Source organism: Stegodyphus dumicola, chromosome 8, assembly GCF_044657685.1.
Source record: "Stegodyphus dumicola isolate Sdum_Otavi_A_Nest chromosome 8, ASM4465768v1".
NCBI classification, from domain to species: Eukaryota; Metazoa; Arthropoda; class Arachnida; order Araneae; family Eresidae; genus Stegodyphus; species Stegodyphus dumicola.
Window position 1 is genome coordinate 21,706,147 of NC_140775.1, and position 24,324 is coordinate 21,730,470.

Sequence of the window (24,324 nt, forward strand, 5' to 3'; positions counted from 1 at the left end):
TTGACGACAGGCAATTTTGGATCTCGAGAAGACTTTCTCAAGATCTGAATCTTGAGATGCAAATAGAGATAAATGGGATGCGACACTAGAATAGAACTTTACCATTGCCGTACAGGCGTAGTTCTGCCGCACTAGTGGTTGAACTCCGCCCCAGTTTAGATGGAGAATACCCGAGGGATGGTCCAAGGCGTACTTACTCTACCACCAAAGTACACGAGAGGAATTTAGCTCGTTGTGAATTTTGAGTGATGACATACCCTTCAGATGGTACACACAAACATGCATGCTTTCTCCGGAATTCGAGCCAGAAACAGCAACAACTAACGATACAGCAACTAGGAACATTAACCATTATACCGATCAGGGCTGCAATCTCGAGATGCAGCTGCCAGACAGGAGCAAGGCAAGGGTAACGGGTAATAAGTAGTTGCTAAGCTGGATAGCTTAACAATGTAGTCATCGCACATAAGGCGCAAAACATTTAATGAGCCATAATTTGACTTGCATGCAAATGGAGTTGAAATTCAGTTATACCTTTCTATTCATACTTAATAAATGCTGCAGAATCGCAGATGAGACCTTAAAATTACTTTTTCAGAACTTAAATATAATTTCGTGACCTTTGGCCTCTAAGAATACGTCACTACGCTTATAACAGAAAGGTCTTCCTAACTAACTGGCCCACCAGCGGCCGAGCGGTAAAGTCGCTGAACACTGGTAGTTCGGTCCGAGGTTCGAATCCCGCGAACGGGCTGGCTGCATGGGCGTTTTCGTGGTTTTCCCCATGTGTAGCGTGTAAACGAGCCAGTTTCCCTTAGAAAGTCCTCCACGAAGGCATCCCTCCCCTTAGGCAGATAGCCCTAGTGTGCTTTGCCGTAATTAAATAAACCAAACCAAACCAAACCTTCCTAACTAACTTGCGTACCTGAATCAAACTTTCGCCTCTCAGACATTACCCTAAAGTTGTCTTGCGAATTACTGCTTAAATAGTTTGTGAATATATGAACACACAAGCGCGTAAAATCTACCTTATCTTTACTACTTGTGAGATCTAAATAACAAAATTAATCTTTTTGACTTACCAGCAAATAACTGGATTGGATTCGATTGGATAAAGTACAAGTACTTGTATTCAAAGCTACAACATCCTTAGGTCGGACAACCTAATCTAAATCGAGACCAATTTACTAACCTGCAATAATGTGCTAACATTCTGCAAACTATCAGACTCAAGCAGAGGTTTTCTAATGAAAGGCAAACGTGACAACTGAAACATAGCCAAACGTCTGCCTACTACAAATCATTCGTCTTCTCAATTTAAGCTACGTCGTTTATCACTCCAATCTGCATAAGACTGAGAGAGTACGGAACGAAACGAAGCCTAAAGGAAAACTTCAAACCAAACTTTTAGTCTTTAGGTTAAACTTAAATGAAAAATAATAATCTTTTGTGCCTTCGTGGTGTAACGTTCACACACTCGGCGCGTATTCGAGAAATCCGAATCCTGGCGAGGGCATTGGATTTTTCTCATCTTCTGCTTCAAAATAACATAATGACTCTACAACCTTATTAAAGTGATGATTAATTTTATAAAAATATACAAAATGTACCAAAAAGATTGGTACAGACTTTATTTATTTAAATATTGATCTTCCACAGTAGCTCGAAGTAACTCGGAAAATAATTTGAAAAGAGTTTTAATGTGGAGGAGTGAGAAAAATTCCTATAAACGTAAAACCTTAGCACATTACATTCTCCTAAATTATATTTACTCAAATTTACTCTCTTATGACTGTTCTTCACACAAGAATAAAAGTGCTATAGAAAAATGTATTCTGTAAAGTGCAATACCGCTGTAGATTTTTTATTTTGGATTTGGATTACTTGGATTAAAGAACCCGAGAACTTTCTGCCTAAGAAGAGAAGTTCCTTTATGGAAGTTTTAAAGGAAGTTGGCTGATACTCACGTTATAATGAGGAAAACCAAGAAAACTCTTATGCAGTAAGTCAGGAATTAAACCTGCGTCGAACTGCCAGTGTTTAGCTATCTTACCGCTCGGCCACTTGCCGGTTGTTAAGCATTGGTCCCCAGTATTCAACGTTCAGTCCAGTAAGTAGTATTTTAAAACTGCCCAGTTAGCAGTAAGTCGTCCATTCAGGTAGTGTAGTTATATTTTATTGAGTTAAATGCGAGAATTATTTGTTTATTAATTAATTTTTGCTGGGATTAATTCTTCGCCCATATGGAAGCATATTGTTACGCCTCCTTTCATATTCTTTATTTATATTTGCATTAAAAATTTAATCTTCTATGGCGGCCCATCAGCGGCCGAGCGGTAACGTCTCTGAACACTGGTAGTTCGGTCCGAGGTTCGGATTCCGCGTACGGGCTGTTTGCATCGGCGTTTTCGTGGTATTCCCCATGGTAACGTCTGTATGAGCCATTTGCCTTAGAAAGTCCTCCGCGAAGGCATCCCTCCTCTAAGGGAGATAGCTCCGTGTGGTTTGCCGTAATCAAATAAATCAGACCAAACCAAACCAATGATCTCCCATCAACCTATAAAAGGTCTTATTTAAATGTTTTCACTTTATCTTTTAGTCTGCGTCTATAAACTGTAAAATATATACAGCATTTTTCTTGTATTCTTAATACAATACTTCTTGGCAAAAATATATTTATCTCCACGTTTTCGATTGCTAGCATTTTGTTGTTGTTTGCACTCTCTTTAGTTAATCAACCGTGACTGACCGCATTTAATGATTATTTTATCAATAAGGCAGCAGTCTTTAAAAAGATGACGATGATATTTGAAGCACCATAATAATGCATTGTTTGTATGTAACGTTTAACCCATAAAAAAATAAGAATACAAAGCCTCTGCAAGAAGGCTGTTTTTAATTTAAGATACTATTTAGTCTCGGGTCGTTGAATACTTAAGTGATTACACTTGACTGACTTTCAGTAGCTATTCAGTCTATTATCATATGGATAGTTTCTCTTCTAAGTGTAGCATCTTTGACATTTTCATCAGAGACAAGTATTTACCAAAAATTACTGGTTCAAAAATGTGCGAATAATGTCAGGTAAGACTTGTTCTTGTTTGTTTTTGTTGTCAAATTCTTAACACGTGGAGCTTAAGAGTAGAAGCATATAATCGTCAGATATATTCATTTGAAAAATTAGCATTAGTTGCTGTGTAAATGAATAGTAAATATCGGTGAAATTCACTTACACACTAGTTTAGAGTGATATGAATTTCTTAATGACGTGAAACAAGTTTTATTGTGGCAATCTGTTAGAACGACTCAAATAGCATTCTCGGAGCAGAGAATATACGTATATCGAGTCAGTCCATGCATTAAGAGTATGCGTGGAATTCGCTATGACGTATTTAATAAAACAATACAATTTTGAACCTGTTAAAACTTGTCATCGTTTGACTAACATATTATCCAGTTCATCACCATTTTTCGGAAATATCGAATTCATTTTAGTACCCATAGAAGATGAATATAGATAATCAGTACAAACGTGCCGTGCTACATTTTTTATTTTCGTCTGGTGAATCTGCCAGGTTTGCAGCGATAAAAAGTAATAGTGTACATAGTGAACACACTATTAGTGTAAAGACTGCCCAGAAAGGATTTTAAAAATTTAAAGTTGGAAAAGCAGCATTGATGATGAACCCCGTTCAGGACTTTTTGAACTGTTAGAACCAAACCAAACGATTAATTCAGAAGTTTATAGTGAACAACTTTGCCGTCTAAACTCAGAATTCATCAAAAAACGCGCACGATTGTTGAATATCAAGGAAGTGTTGTTTCACCATGATAACGCTAGACCGCATACGGTTCGAACAACGCTGCAAAAAATTAGTGAATTTAATTGGGAGCTTTTGCCACATCCTGCTTACTTTCCAGGTATTGCCCCAAGTGATTTTCACTTATTTCGTGCCTTACAAAATTTTTTACTGGGAAAAAAATTAAATTCTAAACAGGATGTACACTATGAACTTTTAAGTTTAACAAGAGTCTTTCTACAGCAGTGGCATAAAAAAGCTGCCTGTACGATGGCGAGACATTGTAGATAAAGGAGGAAAATATATAATTGATTAAAATGTTAAATTGTGTTTTTTTATATTATTTAACAATTTACCAAAAAGTGCGCACGAATTTATGGACTGACCCAATATATGCTGTAACTAGAGACTAGAATTGGATTGGGGGATTTACATATTACAGACTTACGTATTACTAAAATTACGTATTAAAAACATTTCTATTTATTGGATTAACAAATTAGAATTTCCTTACAAGAGATCAACCGGAAGTATTTTATTTAAAGCTAGTTTCAATTTAAAATGTAGAATTGACGGAATTTCATGTGCTGGCCACATTAGTTGTTTTTTACGTACATTTCAACAGTGCCGTCTTAATTGCATCTCCTGAACTTCTGATAATCTCTGATTCTTTCATTTTTTAGAAAGTATTGAAATTGTTCGCCTTGATCGTGCGTGTGCTAGCGCAAATGATTTCCTAGCGCAGGGCTCCTGCAAAATTTTTAACGATGTACCAAACAAGGGGGACGAAAATTGTCATTTATACACAGGAGGGCCTTACATTTATTCTCACGATGTTATCGGATCGGATTCAAGGGATATTTTTTTCCTCTGTTTCATACTGTTTAACGTCTAGAATTATATCGGCAGGGCATCGTGGTAAGAAAGTACTGGACTCGTCTCTCTTTTTTTCCGAAGCTGCATATCTCCTTTAAAATTTCTTCCATACTCTCATACTGTTTCTAACATTAGTGTGCTTGTAAAGGAATGGATTTTGTATATCATCCTTGGAAATAGTAAATTATACCTTACATTCAGGCCTGAAATTCAGTCGGAGGTCAGCGAAGCTATTTCTTGGTTTTTGAGTGAAATTGTAATTCCAGCCGGAGCCTCAAATAAGACGAGGTCCAATATTTTATTTTTTGTTTAACCATTTATCATTAATTTAACAGTTTGTTGAATTTTTATTTGACTCCGTATATTTAGTTTGTTAATTTTTTTATTTGGCCCTTATATTTAATTTAATTTTTGCATTAATAATTAATTTGAATAATTATTTTAAGATTAATTATTTTATTAGTTACTTTATTTATTTATTTATTCCCTCCTTTATGCCGGCCGGCCTTTTATAGGACTTTCGCTTTTCGAACTTTAGAAAATAAGATGTGCTTTTGTTCCAACTGGAAAACTCTTACATTTTTCACTTCAGTCATAATCACATTTTCTCAATAGATGGCAGCACCAACATACCATGTCGTGACAAACTCAAAATTCAGCAAATTTTGAAATAAAATGTGTATTATACGTAATATCAAATGTGAAATATTTAATATATCTTTCGTATTTGCACACTGTTTTGGTGTTGTTATAATAAGAATACTTTTTTATTTTTCAGTTATGCGCCAATAACCTAGCCAGTCCTGAACAAGCAGATCCGCACTATAAAGCTGTCTGTCGGGCATTAGTAGCAGAAGTTCTGGAGTTAACTACTTTCCTTGAAAATATATACAACAGAACACAGGTATTTTGTTTAACTATTCATGAGCGCCTACTTTGATTAAAAAAAATAATAATTTCTTTCAAAATTCCACAAGATTATATGAATATTGTGCTTAAATATCATTTAAGCACATTTAGTGTCTGGTGATGATTCGAATCAAGCCCGGTTCCAGCAGTTTATGAGTCCTAGATTATCAGTGCAATTTTTATCCCTTATATATTAAAATATTAATGATTCAAAGCATTCATTTAATTGGACATATTAATTTCGCACTTTGGGAATTTAATTGGTCTCTGAGAACAGCTTAGTTGGCGCCCAAGGGGGCTGCTCACGTCGCCTATGTTTGAAACTGGCTCTGATTCTAATGTTATCATGGAGACTTGTTAGCTGTGTGCGTATACTGATTGTATGCGTATAATGTTAAATAGAATTTTTAATTTAATGCGATTTTAGATGAAAATTTTCTCTTTTCACGTGATTTTAAATTTAAATGAACCTACTTCCAAACCAGTTTTTTTAAATGCATTCATCTGAACTTTTTAATTCTTAAATATTTCCATTTAAAATAATTTTTAGAATTTTCATCTATAATAAGAAGTCAAAATTTGTGAATTTATTTTGACTTTTTTTAAACTACACATATTGATTCCTGAAATAAAAGCTACATTAACATAACTAGCTTACAATTAAAATTAATAGCTCTCCTGTTTTTTTTAATCAAAATTTGCTTTAATGTAATATAGTTTAGGAGTATTTAGAAAAACAAATTTAATACAATGATGGATGGAAAAATTTGATAATATTGTGGCGGCCACGTGGCTGTAGTGATTTATTGCCCGCTAGTGTGCCATGCTGTCGGTGCTTTTAACGGAGGCTTACTCATAGCGACAACTATGGGTCGAATCAGAACTGCGATACGAAAAGTCGCCTGGCCTCGAGAACAGAACTTGAGCCCCTGACATGGGAGAGAAATCCTCCACCGCTAGGGCAAAAGAGCTGTTGTGCTCTAGATTCAAGACTTCTGACTCTCAAATTTGCGAAAGTTGAGTGACTCCGCGGCCACCGTAAAATAAAAATAATATTAAAAAAATATGCAAAATCTGTATTAGGAATGATGGAAAAAAATTATAAATTGGTAATGAATTGACTTTAACTAGAAATCATATACGTAAATCATACTTTTTGTACAGCGATTGAATGCGTAAATTCGGGGAATTATTTTCTGTGTCTGAAATAAAATGTCTTATTATTTTATTATGTCTATGCATTATCCATGAGTATGTCTATGCGTATTTATACACCTTTCTAAAATAAAAAAATATTTTTAGATGTTTATTAGTCTTATTATTTTTTCTGGGTTTCCGCTTTTTGAATAAGTTCTTCTGTTTTTAAATATTCAACCACTGCTCAATGGCTTTTTCGAAAAACTATCAGCTGTATAAAAGCAGAATTGAATGTGTATCTATGAATGTATATGTATATAAAGTAAATAACATTTACTATAAAATGGTACAAAATATACCGCTAATCCTCCGCAAAACAATCAGTCACGGTTCCAGATAATTTCGGTCTTCTATGGAAGACTTCGTTTTAGTGAAGATGAGCTTGTTCATAGCGATTGTTATTTTGCATAATGCATTGAGTCTTATTGAGACCCTTGAAGTTTGTTGAATAAAAGTACTACGAGGCGTATTCGGAAACTAAGTACCGTTTTGGAGAAAAAAAAAAATAGTAACACTATTTTTTCGAATCCAATTTTATTTTTACATGAAAATACATGTCTTAAACTATTTTTTAACATAGTTTCCGCCAATGATCAAACACTTGTCATAGCGGGTGATCAGTTTTTGTATACTATCGTCAAAGAAACTTCACGCCAGTTTCGATAACCACGACTTCACAGCATTTTTCGTGTCATCGTCAGATCCAAAGCGCTTGCCACCAAGCTCGCGCTTCATGTGCAGGAACAAATGATAGTCGGACGACGCCAAGTCCGGGCTGTACGGCGGGTGATCGAACTGCTCCCAATGAAACTGTCGAATTAACGATTGAGTGACACCAGCAGTATGGGGCCGAGCATTACCATGGAGCAACGCGATTCCTTTACTGAGCATTCCTCTTTGTTTGTTTTGAATGGAACGCCTTAGTTTTGTTAAAGTCTCACAATATCGTGCCGCATTAATGGTTTCACCTCTGGGAAGAAATTCAGTAAGCAAAACGCCTTTCCTATCCCAGAAGACAGTGCACATGATTTTTTGTGATGATATTGTCACTTTGAACTTTTGTTTTTTCGGAGAATGAGTGTGTCTCCACTCCATCGATTGTTGTTTCGATTCTGGTGTGAAATGACACACCCAAGTTTCATCACCTGTTACAATTTGGTTTAAAAAGTTTTCTCCCTCATCACTGTACCGCGTGAGAAATGTCAGGGCACTACCAAGTCGCTTTGTTTTGTGAACATCAGTGAGTATTTTTGGAACCCATCGGGAACACAGTTTGCGCTAATTCAAGCGGTCACACATAATTTCGAACAAAACAGTGCGTGAAATTTGTGGAAATGCCTCTGAAAGAGTTGTCATTGTGAAGCGTCTGTTCTCATGAATTGTTTCATCAACTTTCCGTACCAAATCATCGGTGACAACAGAAGGCCGACCACTCCGAGCCTCGGCGTGGACATTTGTTCGACCTGCATTAAACATTCTTACCCACTTTCTCACCATTCCATCACTTATCGCGTATTCACCGTAAACTTCTGTCACTTGACGACGGATCTTCGAGATAGTGGAGGACGTGGGACATATGCCTGTTTACCTATGTTATACGCCAGGCGTCCCCGTCCTCCGTCACCTGTCACCTGTCACTTGACGATAAATTTCGGCCGGTTTAACATTCCTCGCTTTCAAAAATTTAATCACGGCACGAATCTCACAGTCAGCGGGAGAACTAATTGTCTTAAACATTTTGAATGTGCACAGCAAACTGAAAACACAACATAGAGCAATCAAAATGGCGACAATTGAAAGTCAGTGAACAAGAAAGACTAGTTAGTGCTCATGCGCGAGACGCCTACCACAGCGCTGCGACGGCGCTAGAATGAAACGGTACTTAGTTTCCGAATACGCTACGTAATTAGAATAAAATGCTAAAATAAATGTACTAATTAGAATAAAATGCTAAAATAAAAGTACTAGTACTAATTAGGGTTTTTTTTAATAATTAATAGGCCTATATATTTCCCTAATAATAGATAATAAGACTACATATTGCTGTTATTACATTAATAACAAATCAATAGTCTTCACTTTAAATCTTACTTTTAATAATTCAATAATAACATTACGAGTTAATTCCGAAGATAGCAGCAAATAATGTTGGAAAAACAAAGCTAAAAAGCAAATTTATCAGTAGTTGAAATACTGTAAATGAATATTTTTAAATACGGGCGGGGGAGATCATGATATGCTTATATTTTAAAAAAATTAGGGAAGCCTTACATTTTATATTTTGCTTAGTAATTTTAGGAACACCCATTGCTTATTTAAAATATTCATTAAAGTGTAGGAGATTTTCGATTTGGTTAATTACTTTTTCTTAAACAATTTAAACTTCGTGCAGAAAATTCTTACTCGCAACATTTACCATAATTTCCTGTGCCAGAAGCATTTCTGATTATCTTTAATCTTGTTTTTAAATTTAATGCTTTTTTTCACACATTTTAATCTAGGGTTAGTCGTTTAAGAACATAAACCTTATTAATCTAAATTTAATCTCTCAAGATTTGTAATGCTTAAAGCAAAAAAACTCATTCATGCACTGAGTTATCAACTTCCAAATAAACGCAACCAAATGCAAACACATGAAAAATAATTAATCGAGCCCTTTAAACATCGACTTATTGGCTATGCAAACAAGAAATGAAAAGAATTAATGTAAACATTTAGGAATGATGTGAATATTTTAAAGAATATGGTATCATAATTGCCGAATCAGCTTCATATGATAAATTAAATCACACTGAGAAAAAATTAAATGCAGAAAGCTTTAACTATAGTTTTCAATAAAAAAAATTATGATTTTGCTTTTATAGTAAGAACTGTAATTGCAATAGTGTGATTTGCATAGCACATAAAGTTTTTTAGTCTGAAAGAAAAATTAAACATTTTAGTGGCTACTGTAATATATATTTGATGGTTTTAATAGTCGGAGAGGTCATCTTACAGACTAATATTTTAACAGCGAATACGGATATTTGTGTTTTCATAAATGCTTATAATTTTCGAAGGTCAAAGGTAGTCATCTGAAGGAAATAGTAACCACAAGAGGGTTCCGTATAGTGAAATTAAACGAAACATAATTTCAAAGTGTTTTATTCAAAAATTAGCAAAATATTTTTGCAGTGTGTTCTATACTTTTATCTGAGACGAATTTCATACATTTTTCTTATCAAGATTTAGAAAGAATACAGAGAATTAAATTTAGACTTCAACTAAACATGTTTCATGCGGTTTAGATAATTAGTAAATACAAATAAACATATATGATATAAAATTGTATGGTTTCTGCCTCATGGTCAAAAATATTTCGGCCAAAAATAAGTAAATAAATAAATGGTATTTTCACAATTCTAGTCATATCACTTTTTCTTAATTGCTAATAACTGCAATTATCTGTTTCCCCCCCCCCCATTGCTAGAAAGAGCGTATATTTCTTTTCTTTTCTTTTTTTTTTTTTTTTTTTTTTTTTCTTTTTTTTTCAGATATTACAGTTTTCCGATGCAGATGAAACAGACAGCCGGACTTTAGAAAAGTTAAAAATTCAGGACTGGGTATGTATACGTTTCGTATACATTCTCTCATATCAAATTGGTAATTCAATAACATGTTGTTAAACCAACTAGCAATATAGAACAAAAACCGTCTTAATGTGATGAAAGTAGCTTTCATGTTATTAGTTCTTCGGCACGTTCTTTTCATTTCTTCACATGTTGCTTAATTTACCATGTTAAATCTGCAGATGTTCTTTACTTATGAGCAGATTAGGTTCCAGGCAGTTTGTCTGAAGTCAGAAATGTTCACTAAGTGCATTGCTTCCTTAATATGACATGCGGAATATTGTGCACAGTACCATAAAATGGTTTGTATTGAACCCCTGCCTACCTGTATTAAACAGTATATTTTTCCAGCAGTAAATAGCAGTTTAACTTAAAAATACGAGGAGAAGTCAATAAGCAAGTCACACATTCACATCATATATTTGAAAATAACAATGAGTTCTCTCCATGTATGCTAGTAGGTACTAGAATTGTCCTAGTTCATGATCTTCATTTCGTTAATTATTAAGTATCGACTGCACGTGCTTAGTGCATTTTGAAAATGCCAATGGAACTCCATAGTTCGATAGAAATACGTAACATGCTGTTATTCGTGTGTGTGTTTTCTTTTTTCATAGTTGTTGTTGTTTTGGAGAGAGGGCAAACGGACTTCGTACGAAAATATTCATAAAGGAATATTTTCTGTTTTATGAAAAGTCGTGAAATGAATTCATGAAAATTATTTATTCCTGTTTTAATGAAATGTTTTATGGACATGTAAAGCCGTGGGTTAAAAAGCCGCTTTGCAAATGACAATGGTGTTCACAAGGAAATCTTAATGTGGCTGAGGCAGCAAAGAATATCAGCAGCTGGTATAGGAACATTGATAAAAAGATGGGAAACGTGTATAAATGATTATAAAGATTATGTTGAGAAATAAATGGCTTTCAGGTACGTATCTTGCTAAATTATTTTGTAATTGCCTTTCTATGATGATTTACGTATGACTTTGACTCGTTAATAATGGTAATCGCCATCGTAATCGTTATGGGAAGGATAGCAATGAGGGTGCAACTGGAAGATTAGCAGTTCATGGAGTATGAACAGAGAATATTCAAGTACTCTACTGATAATGTAGATGAGAGTAAATCCAATTTTTGCTGTTAATTATTGAGTGTTATCCAGATTTCTTGAAATATTGAAGGACTTATGTCTACACATTTATTTTTTCTTAATTTCATTAATGTTCACACAGCAAACAAGAGTTTCATGAGCGAGTACCATATATCTATCTTTGGCTTCAGGAAAGTTTGTTCCTAAATTTTAAAACTTGTAAATTAAAAGCGCGTAAGTAACGAAATACTTGAACAAAATTAAAAATATAATTAAGTAGCTTTGAGATAATTTACTTTTAATTTTGCTAGAAACTCTTCAGAAGAAACGCGAGTAGCATGCAACTGACACCATTTATATTCTTTTTAGTGGTATATATATTTAACTTCATGACTATATAATGACTTTTTCAAAGATCTGGCGTTTCTAAAAGGGCTGAGAGCAGTGAATTCGCTCTAAAGATAGTAATCTAAATTTATTGAAAATTTTGATTCCTTATTAATACTTACAGAAATGTTGCTTTAAAACTGCTTACAATTTTCTAATATGTGATAACTCATTTATTTTAATAATCTTGCGTCATAGTCATTTTTAAAACAATACGTTGCATAATAAAAGTAAAATATTATTTGTTTTTATTTCTTATTATAAATAGGTGTGTTGAGGGTACCTCCAGTTTTTCCCCCCAACTTCCTCGATGTAGTATGCCCCTCACATCAGGTAGCTTAAAAGTCAAACTAAAACTGCTCTAATTGCTTTGTAAGGTGTACATTAATTTTATAACAGTTATTTTTAATTTTGAAACCCTTTCAATTCTTGTTTCCCACTTAAAACTCCCTACAAGAATGAGTTTTTAGTATCGCGTTGAATGCAAATGAGTTAGAAGTAGTATTTAAAGGAAGTTCAACTTACTTCAAAAGAGACTGCTTAGGAATCCTTATTGGCGCGAGTTTGCCTTCTGGCTACTTCGTCCTTGAATCTATTACGCTCGGCCGTATTGTACGTGCCTGTTGATAGTCGCCGGCTAGTTTAAATTAAGGGCCAACTACGTTAGACATTTGTGTCTAGCTTCGACTAAGTCTGTTTTAGTTAGTATTAGATTATATTCTCATTTTCTTATCCTGATTTAAAAGCCCGGTGGAGACTTTCTTGGAAGCCCGAGAAGGGTCCCTCTGTTATTATTTCTTTGAGTGAATAAAAGGGTATTTTAACCCTTCGCGAGTCTACGTTGTAAGTACTTGAACTCAGAGATAAGTCGCTACTTAGTTCACCAGATTCCTCGACATTTTAGACACAGTAATGATGGACATCACAGCTTTATAACATTCTGGAGATTAGATTTATGAACGTGACATACAAATTCATTTGTAAACGTGTTTGTGTGACCTAGATTGCTTGTGTTTTCAAATGGGAAAAATATCTACATAGGTATTGCTTTTCCTCCTAATAATTGTAATTTTTCATATGACTGCATGACAATAAAATAAAAAATGTAAGAAAATTTGCAAAATTTTGCTATTAGCGACTATAATGGCTTGCTTATTTTCGTAATCTCTGAGGGTAATTTATATTAATCTTGTAAGGGAAATACTATTTTCCTTTTTAATTTTTTTATTTCCATGCGTTTTTATAGTATATTTATATATATTTTTAATTTTTACATTAAGTAATCAAAAATGATTTTCACTATAGGCAAGACTTTGGATGCAAGTTATACATCAACTTAGGCAAGGAGTTAAGTTAAAGAAGGTAGATACAGCACAAATACATCATCCCATTGAATATGAACTTACTCCTTATGAAATGCTCCTCGATGATATACGGTCACGTCGGTATAAGCTTAGACAAGTTATGGTAAGTCAGTTCCTTGCTATTTAAGGTAATTGATTTTAATTTGCAAATTAACATATAAGGTATTCAAAAACGGTTATTAGGATCTTTAAATATTGATTCTAGATGTGCACTCGCCATTACAAAACTTAAAATAAGCTGCTGAATTTTATGGAAATAATCTCAGTGCTGTGAATGAGGAGATTCTCAGCAAAAATGAAATCACACTTTTTGTATGATTTCCATGAAACGAAATTTGAAACTAATAAAATACTTATAATGCTTTAATTAGTTAAAAACGTAAAATTTCAATGTTTTTAATTCATAATTTGCAGAAATATTCTAGGATGAATTTCATGACTTATATCAGTTTTCTATGCCTATCGCCAAATTCAGTTCAGTGCCAGGGAAGGAAATAAAAGTTATCGACGCACCTGAAAATCCGTGTCATCGTAAAACAGTAGAGACTGAAGACATAAAGATGCTAATCTTGTTGACGAGTTAGATGGTGACAACAACACCACTTCACCTGACGAATGAAATAGTCTATAAAACATTGCGAACCCCGGTGTTAATTTTGAGTATTGTTAGTGTAGATGACAATGTTGCCCTGTGTGCTGCAACGGAATCTGATGTACAAGCAATTGTGTCTGAGGTGCAAGAAATGTCTTCAGAAGAAAGTGAGGAGGACAATATCATTCCGCTCACCTGCCAGGAAATATTACACGCCTTGAACATTGCAGAACGTTTTGCTGCAATGTAACATCCGCATTGACCACTAGTTTTACAGAAGCCATCAGCACAGTTGGTCGTGAAGTTACCAGGCAGTTTCATTCCCGTCTGCGACAGAGCAATATACAGAAATTTTTCACAAAACAATTATCTATGAGTGTATTTAGTCAAGTTACAGTACAGGAATTAATATAGTTCTTTGTGTTATCTATGACGACATGCATAGTATATTGTAGTACTTACATAACTATTACTGTAAATGATTAATGTGCGGAAAAAATTACTCCAAAAATAAAATTTGAGTCTCCAGTTAACACGAATTTTTTTAGCACGAACTCCTTTCCTTGATCTTCAGCGACCAAAACAAAATAGGCTCGACTGCAGTTCAGATAGAAAGCGAATTGGTTGGATGCTAAGCGAGAACAAGATAAAAAGATTTTATCTTCATTCTCAAATGCCATACTTTTGGTGTGCCTTCTCTTAAGCTTCACCGACGCAATCTGTAAAAGTCAATGACTTCTAAATTGCAATAAGTGACAAATAGGAATACTTAACCAAGAATTAGTGATGAACGGGTGGAATATTTCAACTTTGGCAACTCCTAGATTTTGGCATAGACGCTAGTAGACCAAACATGCGTTTGCTATTCAATACAATGCATCATTCACAGCTCTCACTGCGAGTGAATCAAATGTTTCTTTTCATATTACTATGAATATGCCCATGAAAAGGTAATTGATTTCAGATTTTACTATTTTAGACAGTTAATTGATGATATTTTAGCGTGTTCTGTCTATAATGTATAGCCAACTTTGAATGGATCTTTTGATGTTAATCATATCTAAAGTAAAGCCATAGTCAAATGAATTAGTATATTTTTTTAATTATCTAATAGGCAATAATGCGAACAAAAGTGCTAAAGAGTAATATGTGTTTCTAATTTTAAGTTCGATGAAGTCTTTCATTCTTAAATATGTTCTTAATAAATTCCTTCGATGAATTGACTTTATATTTGTATGAAAAGATTAGTTAAAAAATTTAGCTATGTATTAAAAAGTCTACATCCATCCAATGTCATCACTAAGTTAAGCTTAAATTAGCCTTTGATTTGTAATATTTGATTCTTCATAGAAATGGTCTGTTTCAATAATCATTCAGTTGCTTCTCATTATTAACGTAGCAAACTGGAAGATATTAATCATTTATAATTCCGTTTTAATTAAAAATAAACTTTATACTTACTTTTTGGTAATTAAGTATTAAATTGTTGACACCACGCCAAAGCTATAAATTCGCAAAATGGTTGATTCGAAAAGAAGCGTTTAACGATGATGGTAAACAGGAGCTGTTCCTATCCCGAAGAGTTCTACTTCAGCCCTAGGTACAATAAGAAAATTGTGGCAATGGTATCTTGACGGTGTTAGGCACTTAAAATCTGAAAGTCTTTATTGTAAATTGATGGTGAAGAGAGAAGATGATAGATCTTTTCACCCAGGATGATAGTGTTCAGGAACCATTTAATGTACTCTGTGATCCGAGGCAAAGCATTCCTTCAGAAGCCCACACTACCCTTTTTTAATGAAGGAAAAACAGTCGTCTAGCAAGAACATAATATATAATTACTCTGCTACCTAAGAGTTGTGCCCACCTTTGGCTGAGTAGACATAATTCGAATCCCGGTGAAAGAAGAAGGCTTTGCCATAATTGATTAAACAGACATAAGAGTGATAAGATGATTTTTTTTTAACTGTGCCATTTTAAAAGTAATGGTAGATGCCTTTGCAAATACCCAGATAATTGTGTTCACAATGTGTTAAATTTAAGACATTTTGTCTTTAATTTTCTTATTTTTTAATTTCAGGTGAATGGTGACATTCCATCAAGAGTCAAAAAAGATGCACATGCTCTTATCCTTGAGTTCATTCGTTCTAGGCCACCTTTAGTTCCAGTATGTCTCTCTCTTTTAATTCATGCTAAAAATTTTACTTATATTAAACCAATAGATAATTATTTATAAATTTATATTTAATTGAATAAGTAAAATTCGTATTTTAATCTAATTCATGAAAAACATTCGTTAATAATTAAAATAAGGGATTTATCAGCGTGTGTAATCTGTTTTTTTTTTTTTTTTTTTTTTTTTTTTTTTTAAGGGGAAGAGGGTAAAATGACAAGGCATAAATTTTTAACTTATCAAAGTGATAAACAAAATATTCATCGCATGGTCCTGAAAATGAAATTATTCTTATTCTCGCAAATAGCAGATACGACAATTCTAGTAACCTAGACTTAACAAATTACGACCGTGACTAATCGAGTGCATGATCGTGCTGAAATTAAGTTTTCAGTGCCTTTCCTTCCGTCTAAGAAATCCTCGGTAAATTCTAAAGGCAGATATTTAACTTATCTTATAAGGATTCTTTTCTTCCCGATCACAGTTTGCTGAGCAAATGTAACGTTACTCTGTCGAGTTTTACGGAATAAAGGGTGGGTTTTTTAGAACTTTTTAATATTTAAACGTTTGATGCGCGCGATATTATTTTTATAATTTTTTTAACTAAAAAACTCTAGAAATTGAATATTATGATTCTAGAAACAAATAATATGTGATTCTTTTCTTTTCGAACGACATTTTCACTTCATAGAATATCAAAAGTTCCCAAAAATATGTAACACTTATACGCATGGATGTGAACTGAGGAACGATACCCGCAATGAACTAGTGCGAGTCTAGTTTGCAATAAGATGTAATCACAAAACTTCAGACAAGTCTCCTAACGTTTCGCAACAATAGAAAGGAACGTGAACCAACAGCCAGCCGCTACCTGACTTTCTTCCTATCCTGGAAAGAATCAAACAGCGTTGCCAAGTATTACAACATATCTTGAAATTTGTTACGCAGTTACAAGAAATAAAATGCGAAAACAGTAGAAATTACAGAAAAAGAACACTCACATTTTTTAACAAAACAGGGAAGACGTACGCATAAGTAATAATTATATGTACTCTATGTAATATTTGCTCTGTTTGGCCAAGAGATATCTTAAAAAGTTCCTAAACAGTTGTCGAGTTATACGCAATGTCGAGATATCGGAAGTCGAGTTTGCTACTGTATCGATTTTAGTCAACTAAAATAGTCAACTCTACTGTATCAATTTTAGTCAACTATACTATATGAAGTTAGGAAAAATGAAACCTTAGTTTGACGTAGATTTTCAACAACTCTATTCATTTTGAGGAGATCAGACACAGGTCCCTCTTCTTCAAAAGGAAAAAAAAAAAAAAAAAGAAAAGAAAAGAAAGCTGAGAAGTTCTTTTAAGATGAAGGATGCCTTCCGTGTATTATGATTAACGGTACAGCATCGATGAAATAATTTCCAGAAACGTTTTATATTTCTATGTTCATAAACAAAATTTTACATTTTCCTAGTTAAAATGCTGTTAAAGTCTCTGTTTTTATATTTCTAGTTATATTTATATTAAATTAATTAAATTACGTTGCTATTTTTAGGGATATTTGTTTACAACATGACATTTTTAGGAAATCTTAGGCAAATCTAGAGTAAATCATTCTTAGGAAACTGATATTTTGCATTATTTCATTAGCTAGCTTATATTATTTTCACTTTAACGTGCAATATGATAAAATGTTGTTGAAGCCGAATGTTTTGTGAAAAAATTATTAACTATAATTTTGCAGTTTTACATAGCTACTTAATGGATACCTTCTTTCCTTAGTAAATATTTTTATTCTAATTTAATATTCAGCTGTCTTTCACTTTTCTGAAATTGTATATTGTTTATTAAAGCAACAATTTGTGTTTATAACTTTTATGAAATAATTAAATTCACCCCTCTCCATTCTTACGAAATATTGAAACATTTCTAGGAATTTCAGGTGAAAAGAAATTATTGTTATAATTACAAGAAAAATAAGATTTCAAATGATAATTTCATTTCTATCTTAAAATTAATAATTCTTTATATAAATTCATAGTACTGTGTATGTACGTTACTCTTACAAATACTAGGATATTACCCTAATTTCGATAAATTTATATATATATATTCTTTGGTATTTACCTAAATTTTTCAGGCATTTTTTGTTGAAAATTTTAAAAATCATCTGTATGATTTTTGTTTGTGCAAAATATTTTATATAAAAATTCTCATACAAAATACTTATTAATAGTTGTCATTTATAAACATTTATTCAGAAATGCATTGATGGTATTTACCTATCTCAAATTTCTTTGCTGCCTTTAAACCAATTCTCCAGTTAAATTTGTTTTCATTTCAGTATTTTGAATTTCATTTTGTTGTCTGTATATTGTACACATTTTAATCCAAAATTGGATTTAATTAATTTGTCATTTCCAGTTACTTTTTTTAACAAAAGCTGTTAAATAACAAGAAATTTTCAGTGTGGTATTTAATATTTATCTATCAGTAACAACTAAAATTACATACGTGTGTTACGTATATGTCTACAATTGTTAATTAAAATTCCGTTGTGTGGAATATATACTATTATTTATATATAATTCTTTAAAATTTCTGCATATGTATCTAAAATAATGTTTATGTTTATTTTTTAAGGTATCAAAACGTAAATTACCTCCTACTCCACCAAGGCAGCTGACATTATATGAAAAACTGATGGCTTCAATTAAAAAACAGCATAAGTTAAAACCAACGAAGCCTCCAAATGGGGATAGTAATAAAAGAAAAAGTATGTGTATCCTTTCTATAACTATACGCTTTGTATTAAAATTTTGGAAACATTAATTGTTTAATTTTTGAATATCATTTTTCGCTAGCTATTATTTATTTTCAATATGTATGGCCCAGAAGGTTTATTGATAGCAGTTAATTTGATAAAATCTTTAATTTGATACTTTGATAAAATATTTAAATTGATACTTCATTCATTTCCTTAAACTCTTGTGCCATGAATTGGAATTACAGTATTTTGAGAATTAAGTATCTGAAATTTACCGAGTAGCGTTTTAAGTATCTGAAATTTTTAATAATCCTAAGGTTTCTTTATGTCTAACGAATTTAAAATATTTACAAGAAAACGTTAATCATATTTAGAAAACAATCCTTGAAATGAAAATAAAGTTGTGCCATCATCGTTGCACTGTCGTTCTTTGAAGACGCATCAAGGACTTCCTTGTAAGCGTCATCAAAATCGCTTTTCGACATGAGATGTTCAACATTGCTTTCAAACATCAAATGATTGAACTGCATCTCAAAACATGTACCTTTTTGTTCAGATTTTGTTATCGAATAAAGGAAGTCATATGAAACTGCAAATACGTGATCTTGCATTATCTTGATTAAACATCTTCACACATTTAAGAGGATAAAATTGCTGAACGTTAATATTTCGACCTGGGGTCGAATCCCGAATAATTAGCTGGCCACATGGTTGGTTTTCATGATTTTTCCCGTGTGTAACGTAAATACGAGCAAGTTTCCCTTAAAAAATCCTCCACTAAAGCATCTCTCCCCATAGGGGGCAGACAGCGCTTGTTTTGCCTTAATCAATTTACCTAACCTGTACTGAAGGTTGCTGTTTTGGAATATGATTCTTCATGAGTGTTTATAATACCAATGTATATAATGTCTTCCATTAAAGAAATAAAAACAACACCACAATAACTACTTACTTCATAATACGCTTACACAATTTTAATTTTGCAACAAGAATTATGTGGCATTATAATAATCTTTTATGTGTTGTTTGAAGTATGACTATAAGTTTCAGTTACTGTTTTGGCGAGATGAAAGCCAAATCGAATAGCATTATAATGGTCATATATATCCGAATTTTCCAAAGCAAGCTTAGTAATAAGATACAAACGCGTTATGTCATTATTATGCAATATTATGCACCAAACAGCAAAACCTAAAGGAGCAGCTGTTGAAAATAACAACTTGGCAAATTCTTTCATCCCGAGTTTCTCTTTCTCTGAATGTGAATGCGCCTTATTGCGTCACAGCACCAACTGTATTATTTATATTTCTTTTCTGATTTTTAATAAATTTCTACGCAAATGCTGCGTTTATCTGGTGCATGTAAAGTTTTCAATTTAAATAAATTTTCTTCATATATTGCGCTTATCTAATTTAATTTTTTATGCATATATTCTGAAAATATTAGAAAATGTATAAAAACCGTGCAAATCCTTTCAAATATCAAAATAATAATAGGCTAAAGAATTTTTTCACTAGTGAAAATCAATGAAGATCTCTTTTTTTGTATGATCTCATGGCATTATTTATGTTTCATGTTAAATGCTGTTCCTGAAACACGAGTTAGCAGTTACTTAGGAAAATGGGCATTATTTATGTTTCATGTTAAATGTTCTTCCTGAAGCACGAGTTAGCGGTTACTTAGAAAAGCTTTCAGAATCCATCTTGCACAACTGCCATAAAAAATTTAAGTGCATGAGTTTATTTGAAAACTGGGCATCCTATTTAATTTATGTATTTTTTTCCATCAAGTATCATGTAAATCTATATTTCATCTCCTAAATCTTTAGTTGAGACATCTCGAACAAAGCTAGAAGAATCAGACGAAACACCACAAACTCAAAGACGACTGATCAAAGCAGACATAAATTTAGGATTTTTTTCCAGTTGCGAGGTAAGATAGTTAAAGTAAAATTTCTCTTAAACCTTAAACATTTTATCTTTGAAGTTACCTTACCTTTTTAGTATCTTTATGCAAACTCTGATTTACTGCTATGTAAATATGCTAAGCTTTTCTGAATAAAATGTTATGTATTTATGATTATAGGACATAGATGATTTACCTCAAAGTCCTTTAGATGAACCTCAGTCATTACCGTTTGAAAACAGGAACAATCCTGATTCTTCTCTTGAGAGGAGTAGTAGTCAAACAGGTAAAATATCTTGTTAAATTACTGAGATTTTACATCCATATTACTGTGCAAGAAACTTTCGTTGTATCTTATGTGTATGTTTTTATCATTTTCCCATTAAATAATCAGCGAATTTCTCTAGTGCAACCACCTACAGTTTGAGAACAATTCTGCTTTTTCGGAAAGGTGGTCGTCTTAGAGAAAATGACTGTGGGTGGTTAGCGATAATCAATTGCGTAATGAATTTACTTTATAGGAGTTTGTTAAAAAAAAAAACTCTCTTGTGGTCTATTAAACAAAAACATAGAAGTAGAACTACGGTATATTGGTTTACTAACAATAAATTACTATTTATTAATAAATAAATTATTAATAAAACTACGAATCAAACACAAAAAATAGCCGTGTGAAAAACACAATATGTTTACGAATAGTTAAAATATAAAATTCAGAACATATTCATAAAAAGGGGCTCTACAAAGTTGTTAAAGGCGTTTTTGGCTTCGTTTTGGTTTCTAAAGCATTTCTTCTGCAGAACGTTATCCAGATGTTTGAAAAAGTGGTAATTGGTCGGCGAGACGTCAGGCGATTATGGGGGATGAGGGAGTGTCTCTTATCCCAATTCGTTTAATTTCTGGTGGGTCAGTAGCACGACGTGTGGCTGAGCATCGTCGTGGAGAAGAACTGGCCCCTTTCTGTTGACCAATGCCGAGCACATGCGTTGCAATTGTTGGTGCATTTCCTTGATTTGCCGACAGTACTTATCTACCGCAATCGTTTCGCCTAGATTTAGGAATCTGTGATAGATGAAGTCGACCGCAGACCACCAAACAGTCATCATAATTTCCTTTTGGTGCAAATCTGGATTTGGAAAGTGTTGTTGTGTCTGACCGCGGTCCAACCACTGAGTCGAATGTCGCCAGTTGTTAGAGAAAATCCACTTTTCATCGCACGTAACAATTCGATCATAAAAATGGTTGTTTTTGTTGCGGAGAAAAAGAGCAGATGACACTTCAAAACGGCGATTTTTTTTTCGTTAAATTCGTGAGGCACCCACTTATCGAGCTTCTTTGACTTTCCTGTACGATTCAACTGATCAGAAATCATTGTTTTGTTTACGCCAAGCTCCTCTACAAGCTCTCGAGCGTCCACGACGCTCTTGATCTTCCAGGTCAAATTCTCCACGACGAAACTTTTGGTACCACCGTTGAACTGTAGATTCATTAACACTTTTCTCGCCCCATACTTCGTTGACATTTCGAGCCGTTTGTGCTGCGCTGTGGCCTAACTTGTACTCATAAAAGTAAATTTGACAAAATTCCCGTTTTGACATCTAAGCAAAAACACCTAGTAAATATTTTTTAATATAATTTTGGAACAAAATGATTATTATAGAAATATAGGGCGAAAATAGAGCTTGAAAATGATATATAAACCAATGTAATTCAAAATATTTTTCTTGCTAAAAATTTACAGGAAATATAAACAATTGCAAAAACCTGAATTATTTTCCGGACAACCCGATAATTTCGAAAAAATTCACTATTGATACAATTTAAATCTGCTTTATTTGATTGCCCCCCTTCTCTTCATTTGTCTGGAAATGGAAATATGCGTTTGATTATATTGTACTGAACTATCACTTTCCTTTGCCAATAGAGTCTTGAAGCAGAGCTTTTAACTTTATTACTAAATTTGGCATTCATAATGTTTTTTAAGCTTGTTATTCATTTTGTTTTGCAAGCTTATTGATATAAGGTTTAGTATTTATGAAAATTTATGGGTACACTTTTGTTATCAGAATTCAGAAATGTATGTACGCACATGTATTATATACGTACGTATATATATATATATATATATATGTGGGATGAGGTTAGGATTAAAATAGAGGAAGGCAGTGGCGTTTTAAAGGTATTTAATAATGAAAGAATAAAACATGATTATGGTATGTACAGAGTGAAAGGAAGTAAGATAAAAAGTTCTATTCATCATGAAACGGAATCACATCATCGTCGAGCAGCATAGTTCAGTTACATCCAACGTCAAGTCATAACCTCATCGGAATGGAAGTCTCCTTTCATTTCCTCACGCAGCTTGAAGAAGTATCTCGCTGCTGTCGCTGTTGCCAAATTTAGGAAAAGGCGGATGAGTTATAGGAGCGAATTACCATATATATATATAAATATATATGCAGACATGAACATATATATCATCTATACATACCATGCATGCATATATACATATATTTCTAAATTCGGTCCTGATAACAGAAAAGTACCAATTTTTGAAGTTTACTACATATATGCATCAACTTAACAACTTCTTTAAGGTAAAGGCGATTGCTTTCAGTGATCTTCTAAAGCAGTAATTGACCATCTTTTGTCGTTATTCAACATTTATACGATATATTTTGTCAGCTTCACAGGCAGGAAATGGAAAAATTTGTATAAATATTTGAGAAATGTAATAAATCATATATAGAGCATATTTTTTCTGTAAGATAAACTATTTAATGTTTAGATAAGGATCAAATTTGTGTTTCAGAAAGGCATTACAAACGTTTTCTCGTTAAGAACATTTTTCAGTTTTTAAGGGCATATATTTTAATTTGTATCATTTGGAAGCATTTTATGCTGATACCATTTTGGAGGTCGTGAGTTAATGCATTTTGATGGTATTGCTCATATTGGAGATAAGTCCTTTTAGAAACTTCTCCTTAGAGAAGTATTATATATATTTATTTATATTCCAGAATTACCGATCACTTTAAAAGTAATTTTCTGTTGGAAATGAGAGGGTTCACCATGTTTATATTTAATTATTATATTAAACTCATTTATTCTGAAATAAATGTGCAGCACATTCGAAAATGCGTTTGCTGGTTTTATTTCCGTAAATATTAAACCGAGACTTGTGCTGCTTTCGGCAAAACATTTTCTCAAAATAAGCCGCAGAATTATTTGCGACTTTCTTGGTTCGGAAGGTTCTGCATCAAAATATCTTCATGATTTAAATGATTAAAAATGTTAACGTACCTTGGAATAAAAGTTACAACCGATAAAGCATTCATTTAGAAAACAAGTTAAAAGAAAAAGTTCTGGACTTTTACATGCGAAAACAACCTGAGAACTTTCGTATGCATTTAATAAATTCACCAAACATTCACTACTACTTTTAGGGAAAAAATTATGGTAGCGGTAATTCACCTTCGAATATCGCCATGCATGTGTATTTTACATGCAGAACCTTTTTTTGTTTAGAATTAATTTAGTTGAAACATAACTGATATTTCTCGAAACTGGAAATTTTCGCTTACCAAGTTAGACTTATTTGTTTATAAAATCCAATCACTTTCATATCAGATTATTTTCTTAAAATTCGCAC

General features: G+C 32.9%; 1 protein-coding gene across 1 annotated transcript in view; it reads left to right on the plus strand.

Moving 5' to 3' along the window:
• The window catches only part of spir (spire type actin nucleation factor), a 269,005-nt gene that overhangs the window by 230,000 nt on the left and 14,681 nt on the right, over positions 1-24,324 (plus strand). The window contains exons 4-10 of the mRNA XM_085821663.1: positions 5,455-5,580; positions 10,316-10,384; positions 13,175-13,336; positions 15,906-15,992; positions 18,644-18,776; positions 20,596-20,699; positions 20,853-20,958. Coding sequence (XP_085677789.1) covers positions 5,455-5,580; positions 10,316-10,384; positions 13,175-13,336; positions 15,906-15,992; positions 18,644-18,776; positions 20,596-20,699; positions 20,853-20,958 — 787 coding nt within the window. The remainder of the gene's footprint in view (positions 1-5,454; positions 5,581-10,315; positions 10,385-13,174; positions 13,337-15,905; positions 15,993-18,643; positions 18,777-20,595; positions 20,700-20,852; positions 20,959-24,324) is intronic.